This window comes from Meles meles, chromosome 1 (assembly GCF_922984935.1).
Source record: "Meles meles chromosome 1, mMelMel3.1 paternal haplotype, whole genome shotgun sequence".
Taxonomy (NCBI): domain Eukaryota; kingdom Metazoa; phylum Chordata; class Mammalia; order Carnivora; family Mustelidae; genus Meles; species Meles meles.
In genome coordinates, this window is record NC_060066.1 from 176,936,670 (window position 1) to 176,963,321 (window position 26,652).

Here is a 26,652-nt window from a genome sequence, read left to right on the forward strand (position 1 = left end):
TACTTGTTTTCTCCAGATAGGCACATTATCTGCAGTCATCCACACTACTTGTTGGGACTTAATGAACAAATCACGCTCTTCCTCTGTTTTGATGCTATGTCTGTGCCAAGATTGTATTCTCTTTGAGGACAGAGGCCTGGCCTTGCCCTCCACGTGTCCTTGGCATTGGCGCACAGTCACATTCCATCCCTCTTACTAAAGGAGCAATGAAAATTTGTTAACAGGGAACCATCATTTGTGGGCACCTTCCCCTAGCAACCCAGTAACAAGCCACCCACTTCCAACAGGCAAAACAGTGTTTGTGTATTCAACCTGGACCCCAGAGTCTACAAACTGTTTGTCCACGGGTCAACTACCAAATTTTGTTTGCCCCGACCCCCTATGCTTTAAAATTTTTAAGTTGGTTTCCAGCTTTTAAAAATTGAGAGGTACGGCAAGAAAAAAAAAATCTAGATTTCGGCTTTGATTGAATAATTGGAAGATCTGGCAATAATCCGGGCTTAAACAATCAGCAGTAGCTGAAGAGTAGCTGCCCTCTTTATTGCTCTCTACCTCACTACATTCTCTACCACTCCCTCAGGGCTTTCCAGATCTATCCCAAGCTGTTAATCATTGATTGTCAAAACTTAGAAATTAAAAAACAAACAAACAAACAAAAAACAAAAAACCCCAAAACCCTTAGGAATTAACTCATGGTGTGCCTGCATCTGTGTTGTGCATTATATTTAATGCAGGGTGTTTTGCACAAAGCAATCCAGAAATGCATCACAAATGTGAGAAGGAGGGACACACTTGACCTCATCTTGCAAACATGTGCTAAATAGTTCTGGGGAGATCTCTGTAAAGCATGCTTCCAGGAGGATACTTATGTTTTCCAGATAGACAAGTTATCTATTCCTTCATGGGAGCCAGAGCAAAGACATAAATCTCATGTCACTTATCAAAGCAAACTGAAGCAGGAGTAAACAGTGGCCTGAAAGGCAGAAAAGCAATTTTAAAAAATTAATAAATGATGAGACTATTAACAGCACATGAGAAGGGTTTGCTTTTTCCCCCTCCCCTTTAATATGATTTTTTACCTTAAACATTGTGTCCCTTTAGGAAAGGGAAGAAAAGTTAATAAAGGAACCTATCACTCAAACTTAATTTTGAGTATGGCAAATAAACTGCTTTAATGAAAGGGCTGAAATCCCTAGGTTTGCACATTAAATTTTCATTCGTAGTAGAGAATGGAAATTATTGATTCAGCCGTGGCATCATGCATTTTGAATCCTACAGTGTGTCGGAAGCCCACGTTACTGCTGGGTGCAAATGTGTTGGCAGCGTTTTGATGCAGGGTGAGCGCAGGGTAGGTGTGGGGGTGGGGCAGACTGTCTCTTCACAGAATGAAAATAACCAATGTTCCTCGTCTGTAAGATCCACCTAGACAAAGCACTGCTTCCAATGGCACGATGGATCAGGGGGTGCACTCTGAGATCGGAAAAGCCAGGTTCAGTCAGTCTTTCAGGAAGCCCAAACGGCTTCATGGGAGATTTTATATATGGCAGAATGGATGGCTGATGATTTGATCCTAAACTCTTGGGAAGGTTTGGGTTTCAAGAAAACTGTAGAGGAATGAAAAGGACTTTCTCAGTTCAAGGTCAGGGCGTCCATCAAGGGAAGAGTAAGTGTCTGACATTCTAATGCTGAACGGGATAGCACAGAAAAATCAATCAAAACCACAAATACAGCTTCAGCCCCGTGTGGCCTCAACAAACAGTCAGGGATGCGAGCCTCCCATCTTCACTTAAAACATAAAAATAGGTATGTTTTTCCTTTGAAAGAAATTAATCCTCCTGCCTCTCAGAGGACTACCTCATAATTAAACAACTCTTAATTATTTCTCCATTAGATAACTCAAGGGATTGATTTTAAGATGAGAAGGAGGCAGCCTGAGTCAGGCCCATTTTGGGGTCTGTGTGTACCACAGACCGTAAATATCGGGAAAGCAATCATCTTTAGACATAAAATTAAACTCAACTGCAAAAGTAAAGCTGTTTAAAGGAAGGAAGGGACAAGGGAAGACAGACGATCATGTAATATATTCCAAAAAAGAAGGTTTTTGTTTTGGCTTTGGTTTTGCTTTGATTGCCTCCTAGCTAAGATTATCTGATGTCAATAGTCTCCTCTGTCAGTCTGGGTGTTGGAGAAGTAGGTGTGTTGAACCAAAAAGTTCTGCTTTTGTGTTTTCGTGCGCTGAGAGCTGGTGCCATCTATAGATCTCCATTCTGGGAGAGGTTTCTCTTTTGTCCTACTTTGCGTCAGACCTGCTGTCGTGAGGATAAGAGCGCCCAGGAGACACCTCCCTGTGGTTTAATAGGCTATGAAGGATGGGACTCATTAATGGGCTGGCAGCTGCCCCCAAGCAGGATGCTGCCTGGAGGTGGAGGAAGAAGGGGAAGGGAGGCTGAGGAGGAGGAGTCTCCATCCAGGAGATCACCACTGGCTGTGGGAGGGGCCTTCAAAGCAAACAGCACCACTTCCTGAAGGCTCCCCACGAGGTGAAGTCTGAACCGAGAGTGTGACACACAGTCACAGGAACCTCTGTCTGGAGAAGCAGGCTCTGGGTAACTGCTTCTCCTTTTCGACTTAAAACAATCCCACCTGAGATATTATCTACAGCCCTGATTATTTTCCAATGGTTAGAATGTCACTTTTTCTGTCATTCCTTTACTATGTTCCTAACAATTTTATAGTACCCATCCTTATTACACTAGAGTTTATTTAAAAACTAGAGTTTTATATAAACTAGAGTTTATATAAAAAAGATTTTGTCTTTTTTAGTCTCAGTTAGGAGATGAACTGTCCACCTTTTGGTAAAGTCGAACTGTTCAGCCTGGCCCATGAGGCCCTTGCCCACCTCCCATCCAAACTTAGGCCATGCTAGTCTATATCCTGTTCCCCACTCACAATGTTTACATTCATTTTCACAGCTTCTCATGTGCTGTTCCCTGTGTTTGGAACAGCTTCCCAGCCCCAGCTTCCTCCTATGGCTCAGTTCTGGCCATCTTTGCAGACTTGGGCTCACAGGTCTTCTTGGTGGGCCCTGACACCCCATCTGCCCTCTGTCTCCTCCCGCTACTCAGCCTGCTTCTCATTCTTTGTAATGATCTGCATCCCCCACTTAGTACAGTGGGTGATAATTGTCCTTTGCATGAATAAAGAACACTACTTCCAGCTCCCTCATAGCCTGGATTTATTAGATCAAAGGAATGAAATTTAACCAGTGCTGCCCAGTCAGGAGCCAGCATATCACTTCTTACCTTTATGGTTTTGGTCTGGAGTCTGAGTCCATTTAAAGTGTTGATGGCTTTCTCTGCATCCTTTGGATCAATATAGTTAACGAATCCATATCCTAAACTCTGTCCTGTGGAAACATTAAAAAAAAAAAAAAAGAGAGAGAGAGAAAGAAAGAAAGAGAGAGAGCTCAGTATCTTTATAGCAGTAACAGCTCCCACTGCAGCAAGGAGTCAAAACTTTCCTCTAGTATATGGTTCCTTTTACAGCAGGGTTTATCCCAGGTGGAAAAGTTCCCAGTTCTTCCATCTCTCACTTTGATCAGCCTATGAATTCACAGGAGCTGCCCAGGTTGGGAATGGGTGAGTGCCCCTGCCCATCCCCATACACATATAAGTGTCCTCTCAATCAGAAAGAAGTGAGAAGGTCGTGGAAAGAGAGCAGGTGTGGTTTGTTAGATTTGAACTGGAGTCATGGGGCTTTTCCTATCAGCTGTGGGACAGTGGAGAGAAGTCATTTATTTTTTTTTTTTTTTAAGATTTTATTTATTTATTTGACACACAGAGATCTGGCAGGCAAAGAGGCAGGCAGAGAGAGAGAGGAGGAAGCAGGCTCCCTGCGAGCAGAGAGCCCGATGTGGGGCTCGATCCCAGGACCCTGAGATCATGACCTGAGCCGAAGGCAGAGGCTTTAACCACTGAGCCATCCAGGTGCCCCGAGAGAAGTCATTTAATGTCCCGTTTCTTCCCCTACATGTTTTCTCTGGAGATAATAGCACTTGCCACAGACAGGTTTAAAAGCGTTAATGAGATCTTGTGCATAAAATGCCTACCAAATACATTGCCTAGAATATAGTAGCTGCTCAACGAAAGGCAGCTATGCTACGCTGAGTCCTGTGAAACTGGGGCGAGCTGAATGCAGTAGCTGTGTCTGCTGCCTCAGTCATGCCAGCCACGCCCACACGCGGAGGAATGTAGCAGGATCTGAGCAGCAAAGACAGAGACATTTATAGTGAAAGCATGACCAGAATTTAAAGCAGTTGCTACAAATCATTGGTTGCCCTCATCATCTCCCCTGCCCAAGAATTAAAAAAAAAAAAAAAAAGAAAAGAAAAAAAAAAAAGGAGGGTTCTATTGGAAAGGACTGGGGAGCTCCTAACACAAAGGAGAGAGTGCAAACACATTCTGCAAAGACAGTTTAGCTCCTTTAGGTGGAGATGGCATCAACTTGTCTGCAAAGAGAGGTAGCAAGTGACAGGGCTCCCCCCTAAGTGAAATAAAAATAATGTGCTTGCGATCGTGCCACTGATTATAAATAGTCCATCAGCTCTGCCATGTGTCATCAGCCAGAAATATCATTAGGAAACTTTACATTTTCTGACATACCCTTTAAGAAACACAGAGCTTAGGGTGGCTGCAAAACCAGCTTGAACTTCCCAGGCAATGTTATTGATTTGTGGGCGGCAGCAGAGCCGAAGGGGAGGAAAATGACAGGACGTCACATGTCAGGGAAGACTGATTACATAAAGCTCTTTTTGGAGTACCCAGGCCAGGTCTGGGAGACAATACAGCAAAAAGCCTGCCATGTCCTGGTGACAGGAGCCCATTTCAGCAGCCAAAAAATCTTTCCAACAGCTTCTGTTTTGCTGGTAAATGTCTGTGTTTGTGTTGGTTGTAGGAGGGAACCTGGGAAAACAAGTTGGGTTCTGGATTAGAAAATGGGTGACTTTGTCATCCTTTATAGGACACAAGCAAAGAGCATCACGAGGATTGGCTAAGTGCCCATTTTTGTCCCCCAAATGAGAATACTTTCCATTAGAATATTCCTTTGTGTTTTGGAATAACAGGGCTAGAACAGGAAAGACAGGAGCAAAGTTTGCCAGATATACCCTTTATAGGCAGAATTAGTAACTGAAGAAGGAGGAGAGAATGTTGAACACCCTCCAGCTGCCAGGCCCCTCTGTGCGCATGCGTGCGCGTGTGTGCAGGAGAGTAAAAGTGTGACAGAAAGAGAGAGAGAGGTGTGTATGAATTACAAGACTCTGCCACATGTTCTGGGAAACTTCTGCAAATCCAAAAATATAAGAGACATTAGTTTAAAAATACCATTTATCCTAAATTTGGCTCCACCTCATCAAGCTTAACGAAATTCACCTAATTAAATCCATTTTCATCATTCAAATTTATCAGTTCCATTTTCCTTGTAAATAAGAGAAGTCTTAAAAATTGCAGTACTAAAATATTCTTATAATTATTCATTTGAAACAGTCATGCACCAAGTTGAGAAGCTTTAAAGGGCATTTTTAAAGCAATAATCTCAACGATAAACCTTAGTTATGAGTTCTAGGAAACAAGTCAGACAGTCAATCTATCCAGCTAAATTGAATTTGTTATAAAATTAAAATGAAATATGAAAAAACACAGACAAAACACTCACCACTTAACTGCAAACTTTAAACCTAAACCCAAATAGTTCATGAGTCATCATACTGATGGAATGTATGTGGAAGAAATTATTATGCCCTACCAGTGGTGCATGTCCCCAATATACTATATCTTTCTTTGTAATTATTCATGTATTTATGGAAATCTAAAGTAAATATAGTGGCTATGATTTTACATTCTATATTTTATCTTTATTTTAGACGCTTCAAGTCCTAGGAAGGTTCTGAAGGTCAAGTGAAAGAAAGGACTTTTTTTTTTTTGTTAAGACTTATTTTTTTATTTTACAGAGAGAGAGCGGGGGTAGGGGAGTGGCAGAGGGACAGAATCTTTAAGAAGACACCCTGCTGAGCGCAGAGTCCAATGGTGGGGGGAAGGGGGCTTGATCCCAAGACCCATGAGATCATGACCTGTGCTGAGATCACAAGTTGGATGCTCAACCGACTGAGCCACCCATGTACCCCCAAAGAGGACTCCTGCCCAGCAAGCTGTGTCGTATCTACTCACCTGCCTGTATCAGTCCCAAGCCATCACCTCAGGTTGAAGGCGATTAGCACAACTGTGCTATTATCACCTGCTCTAGGTTTAGAGAGAGACTGCACTTAACATCAGGATGAGGGTGCTTTTGAGAAAAACTAAAAACCAGATGAACATCGTTTCAGAAAGGAAGAGGGGGAAAGACCGGAGATTCTCTTTGATATGAAATAATGAGGTGCAAACTCTGAAACAGAACACTGCATTGAACAAGAGGGGAACAGAGGTGGAAAGCATTGCCTGTGAACTGAAAGACATGAGATAAACTGCCACACAATGATACTACCTGTGGTTAGCCTAGATCGAGAACAGCTTCCTCATGTGCTTCTTGCCAACATAGGAGGAGTCCAGCTAAGTCTAATAAAAAATACTTGATGGAACTAAGCAATCTCTTTTAAAACACTCTAGAGATGATAAAATCCCAAGGTAGAAAATATAAAACCTAAGCCTCATTTCTTTCAATTATTAGTAGTGGGGGAGAGTGAAACCAAGAATTCTGTTTTAACTTGTCTGTATGGTGGGCATACATTGGTGATGAGTTTTAGGTTTGCAGTTCTATATTTAAATGCACATAGAAAACTATAGATGAAAGACATTCACAAAATATACCAACACTATTTCGATGGGGACCCAGACAGCCACCATGCTGGGAAGGCCCCAGGGGACACAGTCTGGAGCCTAGAGTGAAGTGTGTGTGTATCTGCATCCCAGAAATAGATAAGGGACTCTTATTATTCCTTTTTCCCAAAATAACTACATCTTCCTTTATCAGCAGTAACAAGATTTGACCATATAAGTATAGTGACAGGATTTTCAGAACAGAAAATTTTTTTAAATTTTATTTCTGTTCTCAACTTATGAATTTATTTTGATACGAAGTTGGTCAAATAAAACAATTAAACCATTGAGGTTATGGCTATTGAATCATCAATAAAAAATAAAATCAATAAAGAAAAGGTGGTATTATGAAATGAAGACTGCCTCCAAAATTTAGAAATTATCCTGAGTACCTGGCTCCTTGATACTCAGGTGATCCACAGCCCTTACATGTGACCACTCCTTAATAGTCCTATCCAGCAGGCACAGATGAGGGATCCCCAGTGATGACGCATGGGCAGGAAATGCATTCTTGGCAGTTTGGGATGGAAACTTAAAATTAGAATATAGTTTCCGAGGGGAAACATTTATACATAATGGCTACACTTTAAGGCACTTCAGTGTATTTTGGATTAAAGAGGTTCATGTTTTTAACAAGCTTTTCTTAAATCTGAACCTGAATATCTCTGTTTTGAAAAACTGCACAAATGCACACACACACACACACACACACACACACACACGAACACAGGATGTGTCCTCCTACTCTGACATGGCAACATCTCCATTCTGCTGTAATAATTTGCATACCAACTTCTCCCCCGCTGAAAACCAAACACTTCTCACAAGAACTAGCTTATAAAAAGTTTGCTTCGTTGAACATAGTAGGTGCTCAACAAACAGATCAAAGAGTGGATATACCTGTCTGTACCAACCCTCCATTTCTGGAAGAATGCTTTATGTTTGGGGAAAGGAGGGGGATCTGGGAAATTCTTTTTGCATTTGTGAGAAAGGAAGAGCATGACAAGCTGACACTAAGGATTGGAAAAGAAAACACAATGAATGTCTGGGGGCTCTCCGCCAGCACAGATCAGGTGCTGCCCACCCTCGGAGTTTCTAAAGTGCTTTGCCACCTGTTCTGTCACATCTGACTCCCACAACATCCCCGTGGGAGGGATCATCGTCATTTTATAGATATGGAAACTGAAGATTAGAGAAAATAGTGATATGCCCTCCATTACAGAGCTGGATCTCAGTCTAGATCAGCGGTTGGCGAACTTTTTTTTTACGTACTGGGTGAGACAGTAAGTAGTTTAGGATTGGCAGGTCCTCTGGTCTCTGTCATGACAACTTTGCCATTACACCATGAAAGCAGCCATAGACAATATGTGTTCCAGTAAAACACATTCAGAAAAATAGGCAGTGGGATCAATTTGGCCTTTGGGCCATAGTTTGCTGACCCCTGGTTTAGATCTTTTGAGTCCAAATCTAGTACCCTTTGCCATACTCACAGCTACCCCATTTGAACTAAAATATCACTGACAATGATACCAAAGCCCTGAAATACTTCTGAGGCTTTTTGAATCATCTAAGAAAAACTCAACTATCTTCAATAACCTGCTCTAATAAACATTTTCATTGTATTCAAATTCTAGGAATCACCACTATATACAACCCATCATTTTCCCAGTCATTCTGGATAGATGTTGTTTTCCCTTTGTCTTTGCAGACCTGGAGGTTATGACAGGAGGACCCCAAATGTGACATTCTCATGGTTGATGGCAGCAACAGAGAAGCCATCCCTTTGCAGGGCTGGCTGGAAGGGACCTCAGCATTTCTGCACTGCCATCCTGCACACTTTGCTCTTTCTTTCTTCAAAAATCGTCATTCTCCAGAAAGCTAACTGCTACTCCCCTCATCTGCGAAGCCCCAAAGCGGGCAGCCAGATGGGTAGCTGCTGTTGATAAAAACTTCTGAGTTGAGGGGCGCCTGGGTGGCTCAGTGGTTAAAGCCTCTGCCTTCAGCTCAGGTCATGATCTCAGGGTCCTGAGATCGAGTCCCACATCGGGCTCTCTGCTTGGCAGGGAGCCTGCTTCCCCCCTCTCTCTCTGCCTGCTTCTCTGCCTACTTGTGATCTTTGTCTGTCAAATAAATAAATAAAATCTTAAAACAAACAAACAAACAAACAAAAAAACCTTCTGAGTTGAGTAAGGAATTTTTGTGAATGTTAGAACCCCTAGCTCAGGCTGAAATTCTGTTCTCAAAGCACATGATAAAATCCCCAGTTACCTTAACATCACCTGCAATGGCGCTAATCCGCGTGCTGGGCTCTAAATCCCAGGACTCCCTCCCTGCCAGTCCTGAGATGACTTTCCCTGTTGTTGGATGCCTCAAAATCTACCTGAACACACCCTAAGGGTCAGAGAGGCCTGCAGCTGTTACTACACACACAGTGATATGTGGTGTGTGTGTGTGTGTAAACTATACTTGCCCTATAACGTTGGTTAAATCATTTAAGTTCTATCAGCCTCTTCTTTCATCTGAAAACCCCAGGTAATCCCTTATCCTCACAATCTTAGCATCGCTGTGAGGGCTAACGACGTTGACACACAGACCAACAGCAGCTACCATCTATTCAGGGTTCATCTTGTGCCAGGCACCGTGCTAAGTGGCCTACTAATGTTTCCTAATTTAATCCTGTGTGAAATGGGTGCCATGGGGCCCAACGTGCAGATAAGGAAAATGGGCTAAGACATGTGAAGTAACCGGCAAGTAGGGTCCATGGCTAGGATTTGAATAAGCCCAGGTCTGTGTGACTTAGCTCCTGCTTTTCTCCCGTGGGGAGAAAAGGCATGTGAAAAGGCACGGTAGTGTCCAGCATCAGGTAAGCACTCAGGGGGATGAACGCACCCTACATTGGGGTCTCTTCCCTTTCTTAGCACTGACTGGGGATATTCTGAGATGCTGGAGCATTCACAGCTCTGTTCCCACCCATCCCATCTCTGTGGGGTTTACACAGTGCTGGGCAACCTGAGTCCTGGCTTTTCTTCTGCACGCTCAGGGTTAGGGGAGACGACAAATCAGAGGATTTTTCTTTTGGTAGTTCACGCAAATGCCTCAAACTAAGTATGGTTTAAAGTCTTGGAACTCTAAGTGTCGTCTTCTACCAGCATCGTTGGCAACATCTGGGGACTTGATACAGAACTGTAATGATGTAAGAAATGTAGTTTCAGCTTATTGCTGTGTGGCCTTGGCTAAGTCACTTAAATTAACCTCCCTATACCATGGTTTCTGAGAAAGCTACACATCCTAATCCATAGTAACAGGGAAGGGAAACTCTGATAGGAAAATTCTCAAAATTCCTTTGTATACACTATTTCTTTTCTTCCCCCAAATCTGCATTCCTACTTTGTCCCTTTCTGCTGCAGTCATCTCATTTGTAAAATGAACTTAATGTTACTTTTTCATGGAGTTATTAGGAAGATTAAAAGTGATAATGCATGCAAAGTGCCTGGCATATAAAAGATGCTCAATAGGTGTTGGTTCCTTATCTTTTTGCTCCCACACCCCCATTAAACACTGCCTTCTACTATTGTGTATGAGAATGCTATCCTCTCAGTGAGGCCCCAACTTCTTAAAGGTAGAGAATGTTTCTGATGCTTTACTTTTATATTGGACCACATGATACGCACCAGGCACACAAATTCCATACATAACAGGCACCTAAAACATCCTGGGTACTATGAGTGGGCCCCCAAATGACCAAGAAATTGTTCCTGACTTCAGAGGACTTAATATGTAGAATGCAAAGATGGATATAAGAATTAATTTTAGTTCAGCAAAAATAAGAAATATATCAGAGATACTTCTTTTAAAATTATATGCAGGGGCTCCTGGGTGGTTCAGTCAGTTAAGCGACTGCCTTTGGCTCAGGTCATGATCCCGGGTCCTGGGATTGAGCCCCACATTGGGCTCCTTGCTCAGCAGGGAGTCTGCTTCTCCCTCTCCCTCTGCCTCTTCCCCCTGCTCATGCTCTTTCTCTCTCATGCTCTCTCTCTCAAATAAATATATAAAATATTTTTTAAAAATTTATAAAGAACTATATACAGGAACAGAGAGGAAATGCCGACTGATTCTGACTGAGCAGAATACAGAAGGCTTCCTTGGGGGGGGGTGGCATTTGAGTTCAGCTTTGAAAAAAAAAAACAAACAGGAGATTTTGATAGGACTTTCCCATCAAGGTATGAGCTTCCAATCTGAGGGCTGAATCCAAGCAGTGCATATTACCCTAAAGGTATTTATTGAGCACCTATTATGTGCCAGACATATTTCCATTTACTGAGATTATAGCAGAGAACAAAAATACTTGTTTCCTGCCATCACTGAATGTATATTCTGATTGGGGGTGATGGAGCAAGACAAGAAATATAAATAAAATATAAAGTTTGTCAGATGATGGTGAGTTCTTGGGAGGATATAAAGCACAGAAGGGGGAAGACAGTGTAGGGGATGGGGTTGCAACTTTTTAAATAGAGGGTAAAGTAAGGATAAGGTGACACAAGAGCAGAGACCTGAGGGAGAGGAAGCAGCTAGTCCCCCCATCTGAGGGAAGGGCATCCCAGGCAGAGGAAATCTGTGCAAAGGCCCTGAGGCAGGAGCATGCATGGCATGTTGGAGCGAATGTGAGGGCAACATACCACTGCACTTATTAAAAGCCTAAAAAGAGGAAAAGGGTAGCCCTGGTTCTTTCAGACTGGTTCTATGGTGCTGTTGAATAATACATGTATGAAAACACTCAACCCCATAGCTTTGCAGATCAGGTAAATACTCTTACTGAAACATCTTTTTTGAAACCATCTCTTTATGTGACTCTGTTCCTTACTAGATTGGAGGCTACTTGAGGTCAAGATGATATTTTATTCATCTCTGTGCCCCTAGGACCTACCAAAGGGTCCATGACATTGTTGGATACCCAGTAAATGTCTGTTGGCTGAATGGATGAATATTATCTATGCACATACACATTTACAACCTCTTAACCAATTCAAACTCTCATATACCAAACAGAAAGCAACCAGAAAGAGCAACAAACACTTTTACCCGGGTCTTATCCATGTCCAGAGGAACCAAGCCCATGAGACACATCTGAATGACCTTCAGTCTTTAGTCCGAAGGAGAGAAGACTCTAGAGGTGCTCAGAGCCAATTCTAATATTGGAAAGGCTGTCATGGGACTGTAGGGGTAAATTTGCCATGTGGTGCCCCATAGGAGAGAACAAAGATCAGATAAGAAAGTTAGGGAGTAGATTTCTGCCTTGATAAAAGGAAGAACTTTTTTTTAATTTTATTTTTTCAGTGTTTCAAGATTTATTGTTTATGTACCATAGCCAGTGCTCCATGCACGTATTGGTGGTATTAAGGAAGAACTTTTGAATGCTGATTTATAAGGTGTGGTTGCCTTGGGAGCTGGTAAGGGCCCCATGACTAGAGTATGCAAACAGAGACCAGATCAATGTTTTATCAGGGGATGAGGCAGCAGTCAGCAAGATCAACTGATCCCTTCCAATGGTAAGATTCAAAGATTCTAAGTTATATTATACTTATTTATTTGAGGAACAAGAACCAAGTTTCTCATTTGTTCATTTCTTGAAGTATTCCTTAGTGATATCCTCGGCCTAAGACTCTTCACCATAGTTCTTAACCACCAAACAACTGCAACCAAACACTTTGCAGGGTTTTTCCATCAGTTTCCCAGAGGTCTACCCATTCCCCTACTTTCTTGTTGCCATCAACCTTCATTAGGTGGATTTGGTGTTCAGGACAAAGGGCTCCACCAACTTGACAGACATAGGCTCATCACAGTTGGATGCAAGGCCACAAAGATGGGCTTGGAGCTTATCTAAGGCTTTGGCAGCTTTGTGAATTCCATCTGCTAGGCCATCATGGATGAAGGCAGTTTTCAACACCTCTTGGAAAGCAGTATTAACGTCCATAATTCCAGCAGCAATGCCTTCCTTGGCCATGGCAGTGGGTTATGGGTGGGGCCAAATCTTGAGGTCTCTGCCTCTATGCTACTTGGTGTCAGCAGGGAAAGAGCTAAATTATATTTATTTTAGACCCAACACTCCCAACTGGTTTCAGTTTATCCTGATTTTTAACTGAAGAAATAAAAAGAATAGAGAATAATTACTAAGCACCTAGTATGGGCTAAACACTTTTTATACATCATTATTTAAATTTTCACAAACTCTGAATTTGGCATTTTTATCCCTACTTTAAGAAGGGGAAACTGAGCCCCACAAAATAGAAATAACATATCCAAAGTTATTTGGCCACAGAATAGCAGCCAGAACCATTTGGTTCCAGAGCCTATGCACTTTTTTGCTGTGCCCTGGCTTCTGGACTATGTGCTCATTTGTATGCTAAGCACACTAGCTGGACATGCATGGCACAGTGTGCCTGAGACTTTGAAGGAGCCTGAGTTTTCTAGTACTATCTCCAAGTCCTCATTCTTTCCATTTCATTCCAATATATACCCTCGAAGTATCCCATTCCCACTTCTAACCTGGTTGTACCTGGATCTGGTACATCACAGAATGACAGTCTTAGAAAGGACTTTAGTATCAACCATCTTCAAGTCTGTACTATAGATTCTAAAACTGAAGACCAAAGAAGAAGCAAGGAGGTCATGGTCTAAAAGGAAAGTCAGACCTATGAATCAATAATGACAGTAGGGTATGGTTCAGTGTTATGACAGTTAGAAGGAGAGAGGGATTTCTGAGACGAATTTAAAAAGATTGATAACAGATAGCCACACAATAGACAGAGAGGGACATTATAGCAGGAGAGGACAGCATGAGCATCTGTTCCTCAAGGAGAGAGACCTGCCCCTTGGTTTATAGCCATTACTTGCAGGAGACTGCTGATTGTTGATACCAACCTGAACTGTCAATACTGCTTCCAAGTTGAATCTGTGCTTAGATGTATATAGGACATGCCCCCTAGACCTCTGGCACAGATCCAGGAATCATTTAGGCATCTGAAATTTTGAGTGTCTGCTTTCTGCCAATGACAAACACTATTGAAAATGATAGGACCCAGCCGTCCTTATTTTGAATTCCCAAAGTATATAAAATTACACTGAACCAGTACTAGGTTATCTCTAGAGGTTACATTCTGGCTTCCTAAGTAGATGTAATTTACCCAGAAGCTGAGAGCTCATCATGGGGCATCAAAACGGCAATGAACAAAGCTCTTGTCCCACAGTGGGCATTCAATATAAGGTTGATGAACTGAATGCATTTCTTAGTGGACCCTAAATCCCTTAAGGGTAGGAACATGAATCTTACTAATCTTGGTATGACCAATGTGCGGCACGTAGTAGGCTTTCAATAAATCTATGTAGAATGGATGAATAAGTTAACAAATTCACCAAGGGAATAAATAGGAACAAAAATTGTTATTTTGGGGGGCAAATGAGTGGCTCAGTTAGTTAAGTGTCTGACTCTGGATTTTGGCTCAGGTCACGATCTCAGGGTCATGGTTTGAGCCCTGCATCAACTCTGCTCTGGGTGTGTTACCTGCTTGAGATTTTCTCTCCCTCTCCTTCTGCCCCTCCCCACTCTCTCTCTAAAAAAAAAAAATTTTTTTTTAAATTTATTGTTTGAGTGTTTACCATGTGCCAATCAATCTACTGAGTGCTTTGTTTCTTTCCCCCACCCCCAGCTTTATTGAGGTATAACTGACAAATAAGATTGTAAGATATTTAAAGTATACATTGTGATGATTTGATATATGTATACATTTATTTACTTACTCATATCTTTGATGAGAACATTCAAGTTCTAGCTGAGTACTTCATGTCTAGCATCTCATCTACCCCCAAAACAATCCTACAAGTTGGCATTATGACTTCCATTTACAATAAAAAAGACCAATGTCCAGAGGCCTCAGATGCCAAGACACAAGTCCATCTGGCTCCAAAGTCCATAGAGACTTTTAATAGAGTTTCCTGATTTCAGAGACAGCACAAACCAAACTGTTTCAGTAGAGGTGAAACAAAGCTTCTGTTACTGGGGTAGGCACATGCAAACGCATGAGTATATACAGAACCAAACTGTTAAAGTAAAGGTGAAACAAAGCCTCTGTTACCAGGGTAAGGCACATGGAAACGCACAAAGTATATACAATGATTCCCAGCAGTTCCCAAAGCAGGAAGGACCGGTTACAAAATTACATTATTCCAAAAAGAAAGCCAACCAACAAATTCTCAAAGGATTTTTTTTAACCTCTTTTGGTTTGTCCTATAAAATAAGTTGCTCCAAATGACAGATCTTCAAATATATATATTTCAATAATAAACCTCAATAAATGACAAAACGAAACTAATCTGAACCCTATTTTTCTTCTGTCTGTTCAGGAAAGAAAGGCAATTCATAAGATAAAAAGCCAGTATCAAGTACTTAGTTTAAAAAAAAAAAAGCTGAAAGGGAAAAATAGGGAATGTGCCAGGGATAATAGAAACCTCAGTGACAACCACCTCACTCTCAGCATCTATCACACAAAGAGAAGTGTTCAGACTGATGACCCTGGGGCAGTGAAAAGTTCTTAATCGAAGCAGCATTCAATTACATTATGTGCAGAATATTCTTACAGACAGGAAAGAATAGTCAAACATTTAAACATATTTCTAACGAGGTTGAAACAAAAAGAGGAGGATTTTGGCAAACTCCCAGCTAGCCAGAGAAATGAACCAGAATTCTTAATTCTTCGTTGGCTTGCTCTCATATAAAACAAAAGGTCTGGATGTCAGACAGACAAGACTTGCCACCCAGAAGGGACGTGCACCCACAGGTGATTCCAGAAATGCAGCCAATGTTAGACAACGGTCTAGCAACAAAGGAAGAAGAGGTAGAAAAAGTTATCAGGTTAGTACTAATTACATACTCTATAATTAGCCTTTGGGCAAAATGAGACTGTCTGTGGGTGAAATGTCTGTGGGTGAAAGGAAGTGCTGTGTTTAACACTAAAGACAACAGCTTCCAAAACTCCCATCAGACACTATTTTGTATAAAGCATGTGTGGAGGCTCCTGATATCATGTTGGGATTTAGATTACATGAGATAAAGTATGTGCGAGGGCCTGGCACAGGTAGATGCTTCATAAATATTAACTGAATATAAATCTATTAAAACTGCCTCTATCCAAAGTAAAAGAAAATTCATGGCTCTTGATGAAGGAGATAAATAACTTGTCTGTGCAGAGAGAAGCCAGTATGTCAAATGTGAGCTGGAGAAGGACTTTGAGAATCTTTATCGGTATGTCATTTCTGAAATGGGCTTGGGACTCTCTGGCCTTGGACTTACCATTAAGAGCTTGTGAAATGCAGAGATGAGTACCCCCTCCCTATTATCAAGGAGTTCACTGATAGTAAAGTGCCAGACAGGAAGCTCATGACCATGTTCAGTTCCAACAAATGTTAAAAGAGAAATTCCCCAGATCCATGAATAAGAAAAGAAACAATAAAGAAAAGTGCATTCCCCCTTTTCCTTGCTATTCAGGTTTCAGATAAATAATAAGACAAAAATCAAGAAATAAAAACCCAAAACAAAGGACTCATGCAGAAATGGGCCTGGAGAGTAAGAATTAAGGAGAGAAGCCATCTTCTTTGATTTTTTTTTCTTTTTAAAGCTAAAGGCTCCTCAGGGAATGGTTATACTGTGCCAGTGTGACCAGCCTCATTACACTGAGTCGAGTACCTGAGAGAGGTGAAAATGAAGGCATGCCCGGGAATGTGTGTGAGAATTACAAAAGGTAAAACCTTCTAGGGCTCAGCTCTTTTGGGCAATGGAAAATGAAATGTCACCCTGACAGTCAGAAAATCAAATGAATTCAAGATTTAAATCGTGCCCAGAACATGCTCAGTATTCAGTGACTTTCACAAAAAACGCCTAATGCATGATGGGGCTGCGTTGGTGCTGAAGAGATGGATCCATCTGGCACCACATTCGGTTTCTCTTAGGAGCTAGTAAGACTTTTCTAGGACACCAAGGCCTCCACTTGCCCACCCATGTACAAAAGAGGACCCCACCTCCTTCTTAACAAAAGAAATGAGGTCATCAGATAGAACTGTCCCAAACTGCCCCCTTTCCTTCTACCTGCAAACTTATCCCTAATGGAACTCCATCCCTCCCTCCTGGCTTGAAGAAAAGTCCATAAAATGCTGGAGAGTAAGTGTTCCGAGGGAAAGGTTATGTGTTATACCATTCGTTTTAAGATTTATAATGCACATTAGCACAGACTCAAAGGAGTGATAAAAAGAAACCCTGTTTTAACTTGGTTCACTTCCATTCCCCCAATCTCATTTGGTCACGAAACCTCTTAAAAAAAAAAAATCTTATGGGGGTGCCTGGGTGGCTCAGTCGTTAAGTATCTGCCTTTAGCTCAGGTCATGATCTCAGAGTCCTGGGATCGAGCCCCGCATCGGGCTCCCTGCTCAGAGGGGAGCCTGCTTCTTCCTCTTCCACTCCCCCTGCTTGTGTTCCCTCTCTTGTTGTGTCTTTCTCTGTCAAATAAATAAATAAAATCTTTAAAAAAATCATCTATTAAACATCTTTGGGAAAGACTTTCAGAAGAGATTCCCAAATGACCATTACTCTTTGAAATAGGACTGAATACTGCCTCAGGATATACTTACCCTGAGTTGGGGGTTCTGGGACCATGGTCAGAGCTATAGTTCCTGAGATACCAGAGGGGCTCACAGAAAAAAAGGAAACCAAGCCAGAGAGCACTTCTAAAGTCTCTTTTTGCTGTAACAGCTTATGATTCTGTTTCTTAGAAGACATCACACAGACTTGTGTCTGGAATAATCTAGACACAGGACAGAGATGCATAGCGGGGAGGTGATCAGACATTTGAAGACGTAGTTTCATGTTGGTACAAGTCATACAGGTCTGATCGCTAGCTCATGATGTATCAGTGGTCAGCATGAAGTCACTCAAGGAGTTTCATGTGGAGAACCAAAGACCCAAGGATAAAACAAAACATAATTGCATGTGGCTCATGGACACCCAAGCAGGAGCACACATGTATGGGTGTACACATACAGGAGCACACCTGCATGTTATCTATGCTTAACTAACTAGACACATGACTCTGGGAGCCGATATAGTACTGCAGATGAGGAGACAGACCAACAAATAAGGGTTCAATCTTGCTCTGACACTTGGAAGTTGTGTGACCTTGGACAAGTTTTTAACTTTTCTGAGCCTGTTCCCTCACCTGTAAAATAATAAAATTATTATTACACCTTACAATACTGCTGTATGAATTAAATCATTACACACCAGGTGCTGTTCTAAGTATTTTGTATGTATTGATAATCAAAATAATCCTGTCAATCTCCCTATTTTACAAACGAGAAAACTGAGGCACAGAGAGGGTAAGAATTTGCCTATTACACAGCTAGTAAGTAGTAAGGTTGGGATGCGAACACAAGCAGTGTCGCTCTTCATTACTGGGCTATCCTGCCTAGCACAGTTCCAGATTACAGTAGGTGCATGACATTGCCTGGGAACACACACACACACACACACATGCACAAATACACAAGTACACAAATACCCTACACCTCCTCTTCCTCTCTGGGATTTAAAATGGGCTGTTTTTGTTATTAGTTTATTACACGGGCATTTCAAGTGGGCAGCATGCAGACACCAGCTTCCTAAACACAAGGATCCTCTGTGGCTGTTCAAGGAACAGAAGAACAAATTCAGTGCTGAGAAATGTTAGTTCATTCTGAGTGATGACTCACAACCACTATTTTCACAAACAGCCTGCTAATTAAACTTTCTTATGAACCCTGCTAACCAATTTTTCCAATGCATGGAGGAAAAATCATTCATTATAGACCGGAATTCAAAATCTAATATTAACAGCACAAGTAGGATCTGTGGCATTGTAATTTGATCAGCTTGAGCATTAATAACAGTTAGACACTGATGTCTGAGAGAGTTAATCAGCTTTTGTTGAGATGCATGTAGATAACAGAACAAAACATCTGGAAAGCAGACTAGAGAGCAAAACTAACTTATCCCAAGGGGCTTAGTATTTGCTTTACCCTCCTAAATCCCCTGCTTACAACATCCTATCTTCTAGGTGACCATAGTAATATCCTGAATTGGTATAGCATTTTAAAGGCTTACCAACACATTAGCAGCTCATCTCGTGTCGACACACAGTAAGGTGGAAAGAGCCAGTGTTATTATCCCCATTTTATGTGCAACAATCTTAGGTACAGAACAATTCCATCCACTGAAAGTCGTATAGCTAGAATGAGAACTTGGTGGAATCTTCCATTTTATCATGTTGCCACTCATAAAGGTGGCTTGATTTTAAAAAGAATCCTAGAAATCATCCTGGCATTTTCAAATATTGAACTGAAGGCTTTCATATACAATCTTTCAGAACCAGTAAAACTGTTGTTCATTATTACTGCAGCTATTTCTGAGGTTTGCTGGAATACATCCTATACAGCAACAAGCAAGATTCAGGATGAAACAGCAAGAACTTGAGGAGCCCTCTCTGAGAAGGTCTCCTGATCCCACTGGCAGCAGCATGTGGTCAGACAGACATGGGTACACAGGCAGTGTGGTCAGTCACTTCAAACAACATGAGCTTTGGTTTCCTCATCTCAAGAACAGGGCTGCTATTACCTCTTGGGATTGTGGTCAGGATTAAATGAGCTAACAAGCATAAAGCAACTGGCATCCAGCGGTGCTTAATAAATGTGAGGTCCCATTCCACTCTGCTGCCTTCTCATATGGTATCTCCTACTTCCTCCTTGGAATTACATAACTGAGGACTGAACCAGGAATATATCTACTTTTCCTTCCTTCTCTCCTTCTCCATCTGTTGGCCATGGGGTAGGCACTTGGTGAGAAGAAGGAGGGCTTGTGAGACACAAGGGTCCCCTCCCATTTATATATCGCTTCAGTTTACAAGTGCCCTCATCTGTGTCAGATGGTTTGAATGCCAAGTACCATGCAAAGAAGGTAAGGAAAGGATCTGTCTTCTTACTGTGTGGTGAGAAAATGGAGGTACACAGGGACCAAGTGACTAACTCAAAGCCAGGCACATACCTATTCAGCGTGTGCATGAGGGGACCTGGGGGATGGTGTAGGACTTTCACTGATATCTATCTGCTGGTTAGTTCACTGTACTATGTCTGGTATTTCTGACAAGGAAGCATTTGTGGTGTGTGTGTGTTTTGGGGAGTGTGACACACTGGGGTAGTGTTTGCTTTCTTTTGTACTTTGTGTACTTTGTGGTCTGTCTCATTGGGAAGGTTCCACTGACGAGCAAGGGGCACTGGGAAGAGAAAAGGTGGCTGAGGACCAGTTCCAGTTTGCCAGATCAGGACCCGGGAAGTGAAAGTAATGTTTGATTCTTCTGTTTGCTATCCAGCTCAGAGTCCGGGTCAATGGGGAACCTGCCAGAACTGACTGCATGAACCCTTACCAGGGAGGTGGAAGCAGAGCACTTAAGTGCCTATGTGTCCAGACTTAGGGTTTGACCTAATGGGGAAGACTGAAGAAACCCAGAAGCTCGTTATACCTCAGTTCAGGGCAGCAAGAACGGAAGCCCAATTCAGAACACCCCCTTTGGTACATAATTTATGAAAACAGTGAAAACAGGTACTCCACTCAGACAACTTCTCTCTGTCACTGCCTGCCCTGGTCAAAAAAAAAAAAAAAAAAAAAAAAAATTCAATCAATCCAACATGGGTTCAAGCAAGAAAGATGAGGAAGGGAAACTATGTATGTGATTTCAGGCTTCATATCCCACCCTGTATTATATACAGCTGGCAAGTGTCTCCACAGAGGTTTCTGTGGGCTAACTGTGAGTGTGGGGGAAAGAGGGCAGGGCTGGGATCTGGGTAGGGGAGGCCAGAGCTGGGATCCTGCTTACACTTAACAATGGGATCAAGGTTGTCACCATCTATATTTCCTTGATGTAAAGAAAACTTGGGCTAGGTGCTATGTTACTTCTCGGACAAGTACCCTAGCCACGTTTAATTTAATTTTCCTTCTGGTTCTCCTTTTACCATTCATTCTACACATATTTCACTCTACCTTGCTTTTTTTTTTTTTTAAATCCATGACTATTTTAATTCTAGCTCTTTTCTATATTATCTTATAAAGCCAATTCAAATCCTTTTTCAATCAAATGGCATGTAAGTAAATAAAAAGGCAAAAAGAGGAGGCAGGACAGGCAACAAGCAAAGAAAAGAAAAAAGGGAAGAAGAAAGAGGAAAATAAGAAGCCAAGTGCTCTTGACTCAAGTCTTCTTGGGCTGCATTGGCCCCATTTGTAAAGTATAGACATAGTCCACATTGGCTATTTCAAAAGGGTCAGAGAAGGACTAAAAGTAAAAGCTTTTGAAAACAAACACAAATGGCAAATATTGGGGATTATTAAGTGTACATTTTATGCCATACGACCAATAAAATGACTTAATCTGATTCAAGATGTTTGTGATGAGAAATTCCATTAGCAGCCATAGGAATTAGAGTAATTACCCTAAGTAGCTGTATCCACTTAATGGTAATGGGACCTCACAGATCACCGGACATACAACCACAAAACAAGGGCCAAGCAGAAATCCATACTCAGAGGTCAGCTAGAAACTGAAGGAGGTGGAAACAGAGTCACTGAGAGAACAGGTACCTGACCTCAGCAAGATAAATGGTGGTTCTCAAATCATAGACGCCATGGGGAGTCTGCAAATTGCCCACCTCCTTCTGTGTTAGGTCAGCTTATTTATTAGTAAAGTAGAAAAACACAGACTTTGGAGTCTGACAAACTTGGGTTCAAATCTCAGCTCCACTGCTTATTAGCTGTGACCTTGGATAACTTACTTAACATACTTAAACCCTGTCTGAGCTTCAGTTATTTCATCAGCACAAAGGGGGCACTAACACTTACCCACAGAATAGTCCTGGCTGTTCCATTCACTACCCCTTGAAGAGGTCTCTGAAACTTGGCTCAGCTGCTTCCTCTTCATGGACTCGTCTCCCACAACCTACTCTCTACCAAGATCAAGGCTCACTCCTACTTGACACTTGTTCTGAGATCCCCAGCCCACTGTCTTTTTTTTCTTCTTTGAACACTCATAGCTGATGTCTTCATATTCATTCACCAGAGGCAGAGTGATAAGATAAGAGAAAGACCATAGACTTTCAGTCAGACAGATCTAACCCCACTCTCCAGCTAACAGATTCTAAATCTTGGCTTCCTTATCTATAAAATGGGGATAATACCACTGATCATCCATAACTGACATAAAGCTTCAACAGACATAGAATAATATGTCTAACCCTGTAGCTGACACATAGCAGGCATTCCATCAAAACTTCAACTTCACTGTATTATTAGGAGTCTTCCTGTGCTAATGAAATTAATAGCCGGGGTCAGGGAGGGTGAGTTTGGACCTTGGTGAAAAACAAAACAAAACAAAACAAAACCCTCCATAAAACAGCAAAGGTGGATGTGCAGTGATGTGCATCCCAGCCCCTTCCAGAACTGTAGGCTGCCGCAGGGCCCCATAATTTTTCCTGGCTTCCCCCATCACTGCCCTGCTAGCAGCAACATGTGGGCACAAACTAGGTCTTATCCTCTCTGGCTTCCTCACAGACCCTGATACAGAATTTAAGAGACGAGAGGGAAAGGGAATAATATTTATTTGGTCTGAGAGACAGACACTAAATAAATACTGTTGGCTGATTGAAAATGTTTTACAAATGTAAAAGCCTTATATAAATATATGGTCTCCATCTGAATTTTATCTTCTCTCCAAACTAGAAATATCTTCTCCCATCAAAGCTCAATTTGGGGACTGCAGAAAAAATAAAAAGGCAACTTAAAGATCTTTAGTTCTTACAAGGAATAAACACAGATACAGAGTTCATCAGTTAAGAGCAGTAAGGGAGATGTGGAATGGGGTGGGGGAAGGCAGACTGAAAAGAGAAATCACCCTGCCACACCTCCCAGAAGACAAGAAAAAAATGAATTTCCCATTAACACATTTCAGAAAGCACTTTCCTCCTACCCTGAAGCTGATGAATTACATTTTTAGATAATGTGTGGAAATTTCAGCTTGACATTATTACCTTCTTCCTTAGTTCCTAGTCTCAATCAGCCAGGTCACACAGAGAAGGGGAGTGGGGTGGAGGAGGGATTGTGTGTGGGGTGTGTCTATGTATGTACTGGGGGAAGGAGAAGAGGCTGGGTGAACAGGGAATTGGTCCTACGAACCAAATAGTCAGCTAAAGTACAGAAATAGAAAATCCTTAAAATACCCAGGCCTGATTCACATCCTAGGTAAAAAATCCTTTGAGACAACTCTCCTGGGATATGAGAATACTTTCCTATGGTTATCTGAGTTTGGAAGGAGGGCAGAACCATCTGATATGGAAAGGAAGATGAAGGGGAAGACAGCCAGGGGGCAAAAGGAAACCATACCTGGTCCGTAATCCTGACTACTACCATCCTGGGAAAAGAATTATGTAGAAAGAAGCAGAATGTACCTGTACAAATTCTAAACCTCACAGCTCCACTTTGCCAACTTATCCTAATTAGAAAGGATGGGAGGTCTCTGATTGCCCCTGATGGGTGTGTAAGATTAAATAATTACATGGTTTACTGTCTGCGCTTAACATTCTGACATTTTCCAAGTTCCCCTTAATAAGAGAGACCCCTATTCTCCCATTGTGTAACCCCACTAGGCTGCCAAATCTTCTCCATAACTGCTTTCCATTCACCCCAACAATAATCCATTTCCCTCCCCAAGTCATCAAATCAAAATTCTTTCATTCTTCTTTGTGGAATACATATAAGATGACTGCAGGGAGGTGATAAATAAAATGACAGATGCAAATCTGCCTGATTTTCCTCTGAACTCAAGAGACACATTGCACTGTACCAAGCACATTTTCCAAGTCAGCAACAAAATGTGCTGATAAATGCTATTACTTCCTCTACCCTTCCTATCACTAATGGATATCCCTCTGACGTGCGTATAAAAAAGTTCATTTAGCTAATCAATATCTTGGGATTTTCTTGGATTATGCATAATTGAGGTTGGGTTTTAACTATGCTTAACTTTAAGGCAGCATCCATTTTAATACAGGGTTTGCAAAAGAAAGAAAAGGCGAACACAGTGAAGAGTATTTTGTGAAGAAAGAAAATCTGAAGTTAAAAGCCACTCTTAAATCTGTTCTTCCTCGTTCAGGTAAGCAGTGACCTGCTTAATTAAAAAAAACCACTGGTACTTATTATTTTTTTTTTAATGCATAGTATACTCTTTTCCAAAACAAAAGATTTTGAACTCTAATTAGATTTTCCCTGAACTAAAAGTTTTCATTCCCTAGGTGAAAAAAGCTGAGTTGGTTTGTAAAGGGGAGAAGTCAGTTGAGTATTTTTAGAGAAACTGCCAGAGATAAACTATAAATTGGACATCTCATAATTTGTCATACAGACCTGGGTTCAAGTCCCAACTCCCCTTCTTGGAAGCTAAGTCACCTTGGACTAATTACTTAATCATTCCTAAATCCAAGTTTTTTCATCTGTGAAATAACTGTCTTGAGGACTACATGAAATTCCATCTACTGATCTCAGCACAATGCTTAGCACATAGTAAGTGCACAATAAACATTAGCTATTATCATGAGTCTCCAAGAAATCTCAATTTACTATTTAAATGAGCTACTATGCTTAAAGCATCTAATATAGTGCCCAGAACACACATAAGGCACACACAAACATAAAAAAGCTGTTTCCAAATGCAAATTTTTATTTGCCTTTGCTAGTTGATGTAAGAAAGTATGCCAATAACTCACTTTAGGGTTGAATTCACATTTTAGGAGTGAATTAAAAGCACTTCCATATTTTAGAATTTTTCAGGGTCTTTTATTGTTTTATAAAGTTACCTCAGAAGTAAATCAAATCAATCAAATAAGTAAATAAGTCAATCAAATTCTCATACTGTCCTATAAGTCTGTCCAGTTCCTTGAAAGTATATGAGGTAACCTAAAGCAATCCATAGCCCTCACTCTCCTTTCCATCTTCAATTCAAGAGAATGTATTCCATGCAATGCATTGTGTGTGCTGGTACCCTACCACACCTTCCCACCCCCCACTGCTGTTCCATGTTCTACATGTCTACATGTTCTACATGTCACCTACTGAGAGGAACACATGGGATTAATAGCATTTTCACAAATCTGAGAAAGAACAGAAGTTACCCAGGGTCACCAAATCAAAACTGAGTTGGTTCCTTTAACCAGAGTTGTGATTCCAGATATAAGAGTGGTGGCAAAGCATTATTCACCCTGATGTCCACAGTAGTGAAGGGTCTTTTTGCCTTGTTCTGCTTTTTCCACTGAATGATAAATTAGCTAAGCCAAAGACACGTGTTAGAAAGAAAAGAAAAATGAAAGACTGGTCTAACGGTGAGGTTTAGGAAATATTCTTTGCCCATTGGGATGTCACTCTAACCAGCTTCATTCTTTGGTATGCTTAACTTCATCTGGCAATGCTGCTTTATCTTAGATTGCTGTTTCCAAAGGGGTATGACCCAGCTCTACTTCCTGTGTCCAACACATGAAAGAATAAAAACGTTTTTTGTTCTGAGACTGGAATTTTAAGCACTATACCTCTGGTTTTCTTCCCTCTACCTAAATCCTAACCCTATCTTTCAAACCTCTCCCAGCAGCTCCAGCTAACACAGACCTCACCCTTTATCAACCACCTACAGTCCTTACAGTCTGTTCCAGACCCAGGTCACTCCATATATTCAGCTTTATCGTGGATAACGTTCAGTTTGAACAACTCTGTCTTTAAAACTCTCCCTTCAGAGCTCTTACTTGCCTGAAATGGATAAAAAACTACACTGCATAGGCACATGAAGAGTAACATCAAGTGAAAGAATATAATTCTTTTTGATCGCTATGATGCAAATAATCATACAATCTAGATAGGTAGATCAAACCATTTGTTGTTGTACACTGATTAATTTCTGGGTTTTTTTTTGTTACTTTTTTTTCTTCTTTTTCTATTCCTTTTGGAGAGGGGTGATGGTAAATTATTAAAAATTATTATTATTAAAATGTAATTTAGCATTCCAGCTCTGCTGGCTTTAAAACATTCCCTGAGCCACCTAACTATATCCTGCCTGAGCCATGTTTCCTCCCCTAAAATACTGAGCATCTGTAATGCAATCTCAAAGGTTAAAAAACAAACAAACAAACAAAAAGGCAACAAGATTAAAAATTAGAAACTAATTCCGTTCTCTGCAGTTCATGGGAATAACATAATTTCTACCAGGAGTTTGATGTTTTCTTGCCTGTTTCTAGGTTGCACAAAAGCTTGTGGACCACGTACCACACTTCCTTTTCTCTCCAGCAGCAGAGCCTGCAGGTGGATGCAGGAGAAAAAGGAAGAACATGGTTTCCGGTACCACCACATGTCTGCAGCTGCACACAAAAGCAACTTGGGAGACATGTTTTCTCTCCCTGATACCTAGATTATCCTGGTAAGTGTCCTTTCCCAATTGGAAACAGAAAAATCTAATATCTCTGAGAAGATAAGTAACAGAGATGTCCAAAAGCACTATAACAGAATCTCAAACCTGGCACTTTCAGTAAATTTGGTTCTACTCTGAAGGCTGAGTTGTATCCCCAGAGGATGATAAATATTGTTATCTTTGCCTCCTGTTCTACACAGGAGTCTAGTTGAAAGCCGTGGTGC

General features: G+C 41.4%; 1 protein-coding gene and 1 pseudogene across 6 annotated transcripts in view; both read right to left on the reverse strand.

Annotated features, from left to right (window-relative positions):
• ELAVL4 (ELAV like RNA binding protein 4) overlaps window positions 1-26,652 on the reverse strand; it is a 144,785-nt gene that overhangs the window by 22,471 nt on the left and 95,662 nt on the right. For all 6 annotated transcript variants that reach the window (XM_045979531.1, XM_045979539.1, XM_045979546.1 and 3 more), the window contains one exon: window positions 3,303-3,406. In XM_045979531.1, coding sequence (XP_045835487.1) covers window positions 3,303-3,406 — 104 coding nt within the window. The remainder of the gene's footprint in view (window positions 1-3,302; window positions 3,407-26,652) is intronic.
• Window positions 12,487-12,870, reverse strand: LOC123925930 (annotated as a pseudogene).